Source organism: Panthera uncia, unplaced genomic scaffold, assembly GCF_023721935.1.
Source record: "Panthera uncia isolate 11264 unplaced genomic scaffold, Puncia_PCG_1.0 HiC_scaffold_2401, whole genome shotgun sequence".
In the NCBI taxonomy this organism is placed as follows: domain Eukaryota; kingdom Metazoa; phylum Chordata; class Mammalia; order Carnivora; family Felidae; genus Panthera; species Panthera uncia.
In genome coordinates, this window is record NW_026059131.1 from 1 (window position 1) to 11,702 (window position 11,702).

An 11,702-nucleotide genomic window follows, 5' to 3' on the forward strand; every position below is an offset into this window, starting at 1 on the left:
GGGGGGGGGGGGGGACTCCTGGGGGCCTGGGAGCGTCCGTTTCGGGCACCTCTGGGGAAGTTGGGGACTCTGGGCGGGAGGTTGGGGGACTGATAAGATTACTGGGTGTAGGACCACCAGTGTGAAGTTAGGATTCAGGTAAATAACTAATAACTGTAGCGTAAATGCGATCCATGCACCTACCTTAGGTTAATATTTTAAGTTTTACGTTCTGTTCAGTAGCAAGTTATGTAAAGCGAAGGGAAAGGCTTTAGCCTGGAGGGAACGCTTGGCGGGAAGAAGGTGCTTGAATGAGCCAAACAGTGGGGGAAAGCTGGGTCCCAGAGAGGTCCCCCCCCCCCCCACTCGGCAGCTTGCATCCTTCCCAACATCTTTGACCTGCATTCCCGTCTCCCAGTGGCTTGGTATCCGAGGCCCCCGATGAGAAACTCTTCTTCGTGGACACCGGCGCCAAGCAAAAAGGTAAGGAGCTTTCAGCGGCGCCTGCTGGGGCCTTGTCTCCCCCATCTCAGCCTTTTTGAGAGTCTCTGTTAATATCATGGCTTGGATGGCAGACATTTGCTAGAAAGAGGCTTTGCCGTAAACGAGGACCTGGACGGTACAGAAAGGAAGCTAAAGATAGCAAGTCAGGTGTTCTTGAGGCATCCCAGCTCTCAATGCAGGGAGAGACCGGTAGGGGTCTGCCCCTGAGTGATGAGACGGAAAATAGCAGGGCTCTCGTTAACTTTGCAGAAAGGCAAAGTCAAAGCCTTGCTGTAAGGGAGGAGACTGTTTTTTGTGAGATGCGGTTTAATAAGAATAAGCGGATCTGCTCTGGTGAGTAGGTAAGAAGCTCGTGCTAATCTGCGCGCCTTTATCTGCCAAAAGGCAGGGTGGCGCGGAAAGGGCTGGAGAGGTGAGTGAGGGGTTACTGGAGTGCGCAGCAGGCTTCCCGTCAGTAAGGAGAAAAACAGACCAGGAGTAGACGTCTGCTTTAAGGAAGGGCTAGAAAACAAGCGAAGGGGTCTGCTTTTATGAGCGTGGCAAGCACAACAGGATACCTTCGGGGAGCACGTAGGAGTCCAGTCCCCGGCTCTGTTCTAAGGAATATGAGAAGAGGTGTCTCGGCGAAAGAAAAAGAGGGAGGGCACTGCTTTGAGGTGCAGGAACCTTTGAGCAAGCGAGAGATGATGATGTCGAAGCGATCGATGTTCACAGAAGTGAGCTGACCTGGTGTGTGAACAGTGAGGGGAAGTCAGGACCTGCCCTAGGGTGGTCGCAAAGGTCTACTGTGGCCAGTATGAAGTCTCTCTGGGAACAGAGGAGGAGCAGTTTATAGGTTCTGCGTTAGATTTACAAAAAAAAAAAAAAAAAATTTTTTTTTAACGTGCATGGGATGGGGTGCAGAGAGAGAGGGAGACAGAGAATCCGAAGCAGGCTCCACGCTGTCAGCGCAAATCCAGATACGAGACTCAAACCCACAAACCGAGATCATGACCTGAGCCCAAGTCAGACACCCAACGGACTGAGCCACCTAAGTGCCCCTGCTTTCGGCTTGAAAAAGAAAGCTAGGTGCGCCTGGGTGGCTTAGTTGGTTAAGCGTCCAACTTCAGCTCAGGTCATGATCTCACAGTGAGCGAGTTTGAGCCCCCCCCATCAGGCTCTCTGCTGTGAGCCCGGAGCCTGCTTTGAATCTCTGTCTCCCTCTCCTCTGCCCCTCCCCTGTTTGCGCGCTGGCGTGCACTTTCTCTCTCTCTCTCTCAAAAATAAACATTAGGGGCGCCTGGGTGGCGCAGTCGGTTAAGCGTCCGACTTCAGCCAGGTCACGATCTCACGGTCCGTGAGTTCGAGCCCCGCGTCAGGCTCTGGGCTGATGGCTCGGAGCCTGGAGCCTGTTTCCGATTCTGTGTCTCCCTCTCTCTCTGCCCCTCCCCCGTTCATGCTCTGTCTCTCTCTGTCTCAAAAATAAATAAAAAACGTTGAAAAAAAAATTAAAAAAAAAATAAAATAAAAAATAAACATTAAAAAAACGTTATGTACAAAAACCAAAAAGGAAACGCATAGGCACTGTTCGTGGCCTGTCAGTCTGGCTGTGGCTTATGGGCTCCATTCCAGTGCGACAGCAATTCCAGCGGCATGTGACTGACTGACTCGTGGCTCTCAGTTTCAGGTCCTGGGGACACAAGGGAGAGAAAAAAAGGCTGGGTGGGTGACGATAATAGCGATCATGGGCTTTCCCGGGTGATCGCCGTGTCTGTGTTGCAATAATTCCTTTTTCAGGGTGCCTGGGTGACTGGCGGTTAAGCGGCCAACTTTTGAGTTTGGCTCAGATCAGGATCTCACGGGTCGTGTCCTTGGGATATTCTCTCTGTCTCTCTGTCTCCACTGTCCCCCCCCCCCCCACACACACACACACTCGTGCGCACTGTCAGTAAATAATTTTAAAAAATAGCGATTACCTTTCCAGACGATCGTGGAGGTAGGCGTTAGTGTTCTCATTGCGGGAGCAGAGATGAGCGAAGTCTGTGTTGTGAAGGAGCGTAGAAAACGGAAGGGCGTGGGTTCTGCCCTCGTGTCTTTTGTCCTGGGGTTCTTGCCTTTCACGCTCAGTCGAAAAAGGCAGAAAACTGTCGTGCTGAGGATCAGCTCTTTTGGGTCCTGAGTCTCCTTGTCACTTGGTCGCCTTCTTTCTCGTTAGTGTTTCTGTTTTTGTGGCCGTTTTTTGTGCCTTGTCCGGAAGCCTCTAGTGGGCAGGGCTGTGGGTCTGATTCTTTGCTCCCAGCACAGGGCTGCCCGCGAAATGGGGGTGGGGGTGGTCGGAGGCTGGACACCTTGGGCACGTCTGTCCTCAGGTAGAAGCCTGGGGTCGCCCCCCCCCCGCCCCCCCGCCATGTCTGCGCTGGGGTGAGGGGGTCGGGAAGTAAGGAGGCCTGAGCCTTGGGTTCCTCTCCTTTCTGCTCCCAGAGCTGAACAAGAAGAGAACCAAAAGCCAGAAAAGGTCACTTCTACTCAAGAAACCCCTTCGCGTTGACCTCGTCCTAGAGAACACGTCCAAGGTCCCTGTCCCCAAAGAGTGAGTGTCCCGCCACCCCCGGAGCCGTCTTTCCGTTTTCACAGCAGCTGCCACTCGCTTTCTGGCCCTGAGGAGTTCCGGGGGGTGGGGCAGGTGAGGGTCACTTGGAGGAGAGGAACGGGGCGCGGCCTGCGGCTTTGGGGGGGCAGATTGGGGGAAGCGAGGTACAGGCTGGGGCGTGGTGGCCGAGGCAGGCAAGTGCAGGGCCCAGGCCCGGCCAGGAGCTCGGGGTGGAGGGGGGCCGTCCGGAGGCCCGTCGGGCTGGCTTGGTGACAGGTCTGAAGGAGAGGAGGTTGGACCGGTGATGGAGTGGACGGCGGGCGGCTCCTGAGGTGGGGATGTGGGAGGAGGGGCTGTGGGAGCAAACCTGAGGTCTGTTTTGAGGTGACGGCTGAGCTGCCCGGGAGACCTGCAGGGCGAGGGCTGCGGAGGCCGTTGTGTTGTTGGCCCTCTGGTCAGGGCAGACGCCTGGGCTGGAGACGGACCTGGGGAGATGGGCTCTGAAGCTAGGCAGGAGGGGTAGGAGGATCCACGAGGACGTTTGCCTTGGAGAGGGTGCTTGGGACGGGAGCTGCTGAGCAGGGGGTTGTGGGGGAGCCCGACCGGGAGGAGCCAGGCCTCTGCCTCACCCACTCCAACTTGCTGCTTCTCCTCGCCCCAGTGTCCTTGCTCACCAGGTCCCCAATGCCAGAAAGCTCAAACGGAAGGAGCAGCTATGGGAGAAACTGGCCAAACAGGGCGAGCTGCCCCGGGAGGTGCGCAAGGCACAGGCCCGGCTTCGGAACCCTCCTGCGATCAAAGCCAAGCCCGGGCCCCAAGACACCGTTGAGCGGCCTTTCTATGACCTCTGGGCCAAAGACAGTGAGTAGTACCCTTGCTGTCACTTGTGGGTGGGGACTGGGCTGCCATGCCCATTTGTGCAGGTTGTGCACCGCACAAGAGCACAGTGTTTAAGAGAAGCGCTCTGCAAGTGTGTATTTGGTGATCCTCGGCAGAGTTCAGCATCTGGAAGTGGCTTTCCTTTCCTGAGGGCACCCTGTGCCCCTCAGCCTTGGCTCCCTTCTGCTTTCTGGATCTCTCCATATGCTCTTTTGCCTGGCACTCAAAATCCCTTGGAGCCCGAGTCCTTTTCTCGTGTGTGCTTCAGTGCTCTCTTTGTGAAGGGGGAGGGATCAGAGGGAGCCCTTCGGGCCACACTGGAAAGCCCCCAGCAGCCACCCCTCACTGCCTCCACAGACCTCCTGGACCGACCCTTGGCTGGCCAGGACGCCTTTTTCCTGGAGCAGACCAAGAAGAAAGGAGTGAAGGTGAGACCGCGGCAGCAGGGCGTCCTGGGGGACTGCTCAGGGGAGGGCTGGGGTGCTAGGAGCTGCTCTGCACAGGGGCCCTGGCGCCTCAGTCTCTGCCTGTGGCCAAGACCCCATGTGCGGGAACCTGGTGCCTCTGAACCGGAGGAGAGAGCAGGCTGGCGGTCAGCAGGAGGCGCCCCGGGGAGATGAGCGAAGGTCACTGAAAAGAAGCCCGTGTTGGCCAGTTAACTGGGGGTGGCAGCTGTACCTAGATGGGGGGCAGGGAACTGGGGGACACCAGGGTGGGTTCGTGCAGCAGGCTGGGGAGGAGGCCGGCCTGGTGGGAGGGAGCACCACTCAGGTTTCAGAGTTTTATTTTGAGTGGTTTCGTGCAGGAGAGGTGGGGGCCACGTTCAGGTCTGGAGGTGGGATTGTGGCGTGCGGGGGTGGGGGTGCAGGGACGGAGGCGAGACACCCCTGGGCGGAAGCCCTGGGACCCGCGGGCGGTGGGTGTGGGGAGAGGGCGGGAGCCAGAGGGCTTCTTCCAGGGCTCCCCCCGGGCTTCTGCTGGAGACTGACGGCCTCTGCCTTCAGATTCCGTCTGGGTGTACCTTTCTTTCTTTTTTTAAATGTTTCCTTATTTTTGATAGAGTGCGAGCGGGGGAGGGCAGAGAAAGAGAGGGAGACAGAATCCCAAGCAGGCTCTAAGCTGTCAGACCAGAGCCTGATGCGGGGCTTGAACCCACGAACCGGGAGATCACGACCTGAGCTGAAACCAAGAGTCAGGTGCTTAACGGACCGTGCCACCCAGGCAACCACCTCCCGCCTTTGTCACGAGCTCCCGCAGGGCCCAGGGCCACACTTGGGGTCTCCGTCAGCCCCGTGTCACCCGCGCCCTGCTCTGAGCGACGCAGGTCAGAGGCAGGTCAGACAGCCTCGCGCCCTCTGCCAACATTGCCGCAGGCGTCAGCGACCGGTGCCGTGTACCCTGTGTTTCCGCAACTGCGGCCCCCCACGGGGGTCACAGGGGCTTTGCTCAGGGAAGGCAGGCAGAGCCCCTGCCTGCAGGGCGCTCGCTCGTCCTGGGGACGTGGCTCCCGAGGGTAGCATAGCGGGTGGGTAGCCGGTGTCCGTTGCTCTGGATGCCGGACGCACAGGCCCTCCCGGTGTGAAGGCTGTGGGCGCTGCTGAGGCCCCTGCCATCTTCCGAGCCTGGAGTCCCGCACCGGCTTGTGGGCTCTCGGGTCCCGGGCTCCCGGGCTTCATCCTGCCTTGTCCTCCTGCAGCGGCCGCCACATCTGCACGCCAAGCCCTCCCAGGTCCCTGCCGTGGAGGTGACGCCCGCCGGGGCCTCCTACAACCCGTCCTTTGAGGACCACCAGGTACGTGGCCCTGAGCGGGTCCCTCCTCCGTCGTCGCCTGGCCGCTTGGTTGGTGCCCTCGCCAGGCACTTCCTCTGTGCCCACCGCTGCTGGGGAGTCGGCGGGGACTGAGGCAGCCCCCGGCCTGCCCCCCTGGGGCTCGTGGTCCGGTGGGGGTGGGGGGACGGACCCATTCCCAGACAGTGATGACCCAGAGGGGTTGCCAAATCCAGACTTGGGGGTCAGGGAGGGCTTCCTGGAGGAGGAGGACATCAGAGCTTCGACCAAATGTCTGAGGAGGAGTTTGCCACGGGAACAGGGGAATGGGTGTTTCAGGAACAGCGTGTACAAAGACCCGGAGGTACATGAGACCAGGCCACCTTTGGGGGCGGTCCACGGGACAGGGGCGCAAAAGGTCTCAATGAACGGTGAGCAGCCTGACCAGCGAGATTTCTCTAAGGCCTAGGATAGTTTAGCAATGGGAGAACCTGGCTGTGAGAGTCCCCATTTGTCACCTAGATGTCTGTTAACCGCGGGGGTCGTGGACGGAGGACGAGCCCTTTGTCCCCTGGGAGAGCACAGGCTCCCGGAGAGAAATGCAGGTCCGATAGATGCGGGACACGCGGGCGGGTGCGGTTCAGCCTCGTTCACGAAGAGAGGGTGTCTCGTGGCCCCCCGGGAATGGACAGAGCGGGGTCCTCACCTGTAGGTGCAGAGGCCCCGTCACAGCGAGCGTTAGTGGGGTGAGGCTGCTCGCGAGCAGAGGGGCCTGTGGCCGCGGTCGTTGAGTCCGGCCTGACGTGGGCGCTGGGGGGGGACCTGGGAAGAGCAGTCTGTCTTGACTCTTTGCCCGACGGTGTTGCAGAGACAGCCCTCAGCCTCAGGATTCGCCCGCTTCTGGCGCGGTCTCAGGGTTTTTAGAACGTTGACAGAGTAGGGCGCCCGTCAGCCATCACCCCCCGCCCCTGCCCCTGCCCCATCTTCCCTAGGCGGCCACCGCTGTCCTTCCCGCAGATCTCTTTACAGAATCGCCTGTTCTGTGTGTCACGTAAACGAAACCTTACTGTGGGCAGGGACCCGGCCGGCCTTCAAGGAGCGGAGGGTGGTTTGGGAGCAGAGTCCCTCCTGGCTGCTTGGGGAGACCCTGGAGGGGAGGAGGGGCTGGGCGCTGGGGGCGCCGATGGGAGGTGAGAGGGCCCGGTCTGTCTGTGACCCCCGGGTCCTCACCTCCACCCCTTCCTCTCCAGACCCTGCTCCTGGCGGCCCACGAGGTCGAGCTGCAGCGGCAGAAGCAGGCAGAGAGGCTGCAGCGGCAGCTGGCCCTGCCCAGCCCGGAGCAGGCTGCCACCCAGGTGAGCCCACGCCCCGCCTGCTCCTCTCCCCGGCCCCGCCCACCCTGGCCCTCGGGGTGCCCGGCCCCTGACACCCCGCTTCCTGTCCCTTCCGCCCCTCCCCCTCCAGGAGTCTACATTCCAGGAGATGTGCCAGGGGCTGCTGGAGGAGTCCGACGGGGAGGGGGAGTCGGGCGAGGGCCAGGACGAGGGGCCCGAGGCTGGAGGGGAGCAGGCCGAGGGAGCTGAGGCCTCAGTCGTGGCCGCGCGCCCGGCCACCGTGGAGAAGAAGACCGAGCAGCAGCGGCGGCGGGAGAAGGCTGCCCGGAAGATGGTGAGCACCGCAGGCCCCGGCCTCTCCTGCCCCCGCGGCCTGCTTGTTCCCGTGCTCACGGCCTGCCTTCTCTGACCCCTCGGCCTGCTTTTTTGTGCTGTCTGCGGTCCTCACAGCTCTGGTCAGTCGAGACCCGTTTCCTGGTTCCCTCCGGGCACCACTTGGGCTCAGGACGCAGTGGGGAACGTGCAGTGGGGATCAAGTCCGTGCTGCCCTGGTGCTGATACTTGGGGGGTGGGATTTGTGGGCCACCCGTGGGTAAGGAAGGGGGGCCTCAGAAGACAGCTGATGTGAAGGGGGCCGCCCGGTGGAGGGAAGGTCCCCCGGGGACGGCCCCGTGCCCGGCCCCTGACTGACCCGCCCAGCCCTCCCGCAGCAAGTGCAGCAGGCCGCCGTGCGGGCCGCCCGGCTGCGGCACCAGGAGCTCTTCAGGCTGCGTGGGATCAAGGCCCAGGTGGCGAGGCGACTGGCGGAGCTGGCGCGACGGCGGGAGCAGCGGCGGGCGCGGAGACTGGCCGAGGCGGACAGGCCCCGCAGGCTGGGGCGGCTCAAGTGAGGCCCGCCGGGCTGGGGGTGAGGGCGGGGGGCCTCCCGGGAGATCATCTTCTTCCCCCACGAAGCCCCACGTTCTCCGAGGCCCACTGCCCGAATGGGGCCCTTGGGCTCTGCCCTGGGCAAGGCGGATCCTCTGAACGCCCCCCGCCCGTGTTCTCCAGGTATCAGGACCCCGACATCGACGTGCAGCTCAGCTCGGAGCTCGCTGACTCGCTTAGGACCCTAAAGGTACTTGCCCACGTGGGGTGACGTGCTGTAGGGGGGCCCTTGTGCCCGGTGATGATCCCATCCTTGCTCCCCGTGCCCCCAGGGGCTGTGGGCGACATCATGGCTGCCCCCGGGATGGGCCGGTTGGGCTGATGCCTGGGGGCTGAGGGCACGGGGTCCTCGGGGGTGAGGGGCCGGCTGGTGTGGGGGTTTGAGCCTGTGACCCTCAGAAGGCCTTTCCTCCCAGCCCCTGGTCTCCTGGCCCCCCCCTTTCCCCCTCTTCAGTGCCATAGAGGTCTCCCTAAAGCCCAGAACGGGCCTGTCCCTCCCTGGCTCAGAACCTGCCGTGGCTCCCAGCGGCCCTCGGCTTCTCACCGCAGCATGGGCACCGCACAGTTTGGGCCGCCTCGGGGCTCCGACCGGCTCTGCTTCAGTAGTGTGCCAACCGTGCACCCTGCCCTCCGCCCCCTGGCCTCTGCCCCTGCCTGATGTGCCCTCTCCTTCCCTCCCGTTGATCCCTGCACACCCAGCCCGGGCCTGTGCCTCCGTACACACCCCCCCCCCCAGCTCAGGGCCAGGCTGAGCCCCGTGGAGAGGTGAGTGGGCCCCCCGTTGAGGCTTCCCTCTCTGCGTCCCGCAGCCCGAAGGCAATATCCTCCGCGACCGGTTCAAGAGCTTCCAGAAGAGAAACATGATCGAGCCTCGGGAGAGAGCCAAGTGAGGCTTCGGGGCTGGTGGGGGGAGCAAGGGTGTCGGGAAACTCCCTGCGCTTGGCGGGCTTGCCGGTTACTCACCTGTCCCTTCCCTTGTGCAGGTTCAGGCGCAAGTACAAAGTGAAGCTCGTGGAGAGGCGGGCGTTCCGCGAGATCCAGTGAGTGGCCCTCCCCTTCCCCTGCCAGGCAGACTGGTCCCTCGGCTGTGACAGAAGCACTTCTAAGCTGCTTAAATCAGAACGAGCCCTTGGCCAGACCCAGGGAGGGCAGCCCACCAGATGCACTTGAACCCAGAGCCGGGGCGGGGAGAGGCCCCAAAGGGAGATGGAAGGGCCCAGACTAGAGTCGGGGGGTGTCAAGCAGGTGAGGCCATGGGGCCCTCCCTCCCCTCGTGCACCCTCAGGCCCCAGTTACACCCCAGTTACCAGAGGTTGAGTATGTCTTCATCTCACTGGCACTTTCTTCTGTGCTGATCCAAACCTTCTGACCGTTTTCCTCTGTCCCCAGGTTATAGCCGCCGCGGGATGCCGGAGCCCCCTCCCTGCAATAAAACACCTCTGACCAACACCCTGGGCCTTGTGTGTGACTTGACTCCCTCCTGGAGGCGGCTTCTTCCTCTGTGTGTCCCTCCCTAGCACATAGGGACGCAGGTACCAGAACATTCGTCTTCCCTAAAACCTGGTGAGAACCCAGATCTTAGGGAAAGCAGGTAGAGGAAATGAGGCTTACAGGCTGCTTGGGTGGGTATGGGGGGTCGGGGAGGGGGGCGCAGCAGGGATCACACCTTGGTGTCTGATGCGAAATAGCCCACGTCTTTCTGTCCCTGTGACAAGAGGCGGGTCTTGCGTATGGCCCTGTCGTGTTGGTAACGTTTGCTGAGCACCTACTGTGCTTTTAAGGAGATGGAATCACTCACTGACCCTCACAACAACCCAGTTCGGGGTGGGGGGCAGTCCTCCCCGTTAAAATGGGGCGGAAACAAGCACGTGAGAAGGACTCATTCCCTCTCTCCAAACCTTTAGAAAGAATTTTTTTTAAGTCTCTTTATTTTGAGAGAGAGAACACGTGAGCACGGGAGGGGCAGAGAAAGCGGGAGAGACAGAATCCCAAGCAGATTTTATGCTGTGCGCACAGAGCCCGATGCAGGGATCGAACTCACGAACCGTGAGATCATGACCTGAGCCAAGATCAGGAGTTGGACGCTTAACCGACTGAGCCACTCCGGCGCCCCTAAAAAGAATTTTTTTAAACCATTTTTTCTACAAGTAATAAAGGACCATGTTCTCGCCGTGAATCATAGATACAGTGCATAAGGATACCAGAACACCGTGACAATTGCCCTTGACCTTTGCTCTCCATTCAGACCCATGCCCTTGCCTGCCAAGTAGCTGTCACTGCAGGTCAGTGTGAATGATTCCATTAAGTTCCACGTGTGATTCTATAAAATTATATCCATGTATGCACAAAAAGAGAATATTTTTAACGTTTATTCATTTTTGAGAGAAAGAGCATGAGCGGGGAAGGGGCAGAGAGAGAGCAGGACACAGAATCCGAAGCAGGCTCCAGGCTCCGAGCTGTCAACACAGAGCCCGACGCGGGGCTCGAACCCATGAACTGTGAGATCACGACCTGAGCCGAAGTCAGACACTTAGCCAACCAAACCACCCAGGAGCCCCTGAAAATAGAATTGTTTTGGCCTTGCTGGGTCACGGATACGATCATACCATACTTAGTTCTGGGAAAATCTAGGGAAGATCTGTGCAAAAGGTCATTTGATAGGTTCGGCCAAATTGTTCTCCACGTAGTGGGTGCTGATTTGTACCCTGCAGCAATGTAGGGGCCCACTTGCTCGCTTGCAGCCTTCTTGCTGTCTGATCTCACGTCTTTCGTTAAATTCTGCCCGGTTACCAGAGAGGTCGAGTGTATATATATGTGTCTTCCCATCATTGGCCCTTTCTTCAATGCTGTTTCAAAGCTTTTGACCAGTTTCCTCTTAGACTGTTCGTCATTTTTCTTGTTTACTTGCAGTAGCTTTTTATTTGTTATGGATCCCGAAGTCTCTGTCACGCCTGTTGCAAACATTTCTCCCAGGCTCTTGGCTTTTTGCTTCGTGTAAGGTGTCATTTGTCAGAGGCATTCAGTGTTTGTGGTGTTCTGTTAGCCTTTCCCTCTTTTTTTCTTGTGGCTTTTGGAAAGGTTTCTCTGGGATGAGATGTTTATAAAAATAGAGCAAGCAGTTTATAAAAGAAATGGGTGAAGGGAGAGAGAAATGGCAGGGCCCCCCTCCCCACTCCCTCCCATATCCGGTAAAACATCACAGCTTTAAGGATCTGCTCCTGCCCCGCCCCCTCTCCCATCTTGAAAGTAAAAAGGGACGTTGTACAGACAGTAAAATGGCTCTTTGTGCATATGTGTGAGGGGGAGCCGGGGGACGGGTTGGAAGCCACTCTGAAAAGAGCCCTAAGCCGCAGCCTCTGACCCAGTAAGTCCCTTCTGGGGAATAAGCGTCAAGGAACCTTCTGGAAGAGGGGAGGAAACTCTTAATGCCCAGAGGTGGCCATCAGCGCATCCGCCAAGTACATGGGTACCTGGGGGTGGGGCTGGCCAGCTCCCCGAGGACGCCCGGTGCAGCCTGGACCTTGGAGCCCTCCGGAAGCCCGCGCCGGTCCGTCCCCTAGGGAAATGCGTCTGTTCCCATGTGTGCAGAACACGAGTCTGAGGCACAGGCACGTGTGGGTGGTCTTCTGCCCGTAAATTACGTTTCACATCCAAGTTTTACGCCCAAAGGGAGAAAGCGGGTCTGCCGGCACCAAGCTGATGTCTGCAGCTTCCTTTGAAATGCAAGGAACAATAGGGCAGG

At 59.6% G+C, this 11,702-nt stretch overlaps 1 protein-coding gene and 2 non-coding genes across 3 annotated transcripts; all 3 read left to right on the forward strand.

Annotated features, from left to right (window-relative positions):
- Nucleotides 1-7: 7 nt before the first annotated feature.
- LOC125917773 (ribosome biogenesis protein NOP53-like) lies at nucleotides 8-9,409 on the forward strand (the record flags this gene model as incomplete). Its single annotated transcript, XM_049623876.1, has 13 exons — nucleotides 8-138; nucleotides 398-462; nucleotides 2,944-3,052; nucleotides 3,714-3,913; nucleotides 4,289-4,359; nucleotides 5,628-5,723; nucleotides 6,950-7,054; nucleotides 7,164-7,367; nucleotides 7,744-7,919; nucleotides 8,084-8,150; nucleotides 8,770-8,846; nucleotides 8,944-9,000; nucleotides 9,350-9,409. Coding segments are annotated over 13 exons (1,365 nt in total), but the record flags the coding sequence as incomplete, so codon positions are not given.
- LOC125917774 (small nucleolar RNA SNORA54) lies at nucleotides 2,042-2,164 on the forward strand. Its single transcript, XR_007456290.1, has one exon. It is a non-coding gene; the product is annotated as a small nucleolar RNA SNORA54 (small nucleolar RNA).
- Nucleotides 8,193-8,301, forward strand: LOC125917775 (small nucleolar RNA SNORD23). The gene has a single exon (XR_007456292.1). It is a non-coding gene; the product is annotated as a small nucleolar RNA SNORD23 (small nucleolar RNA).
- Nucleotides 9,410-11,702: the final 2,293 nt, after the last annotated feature.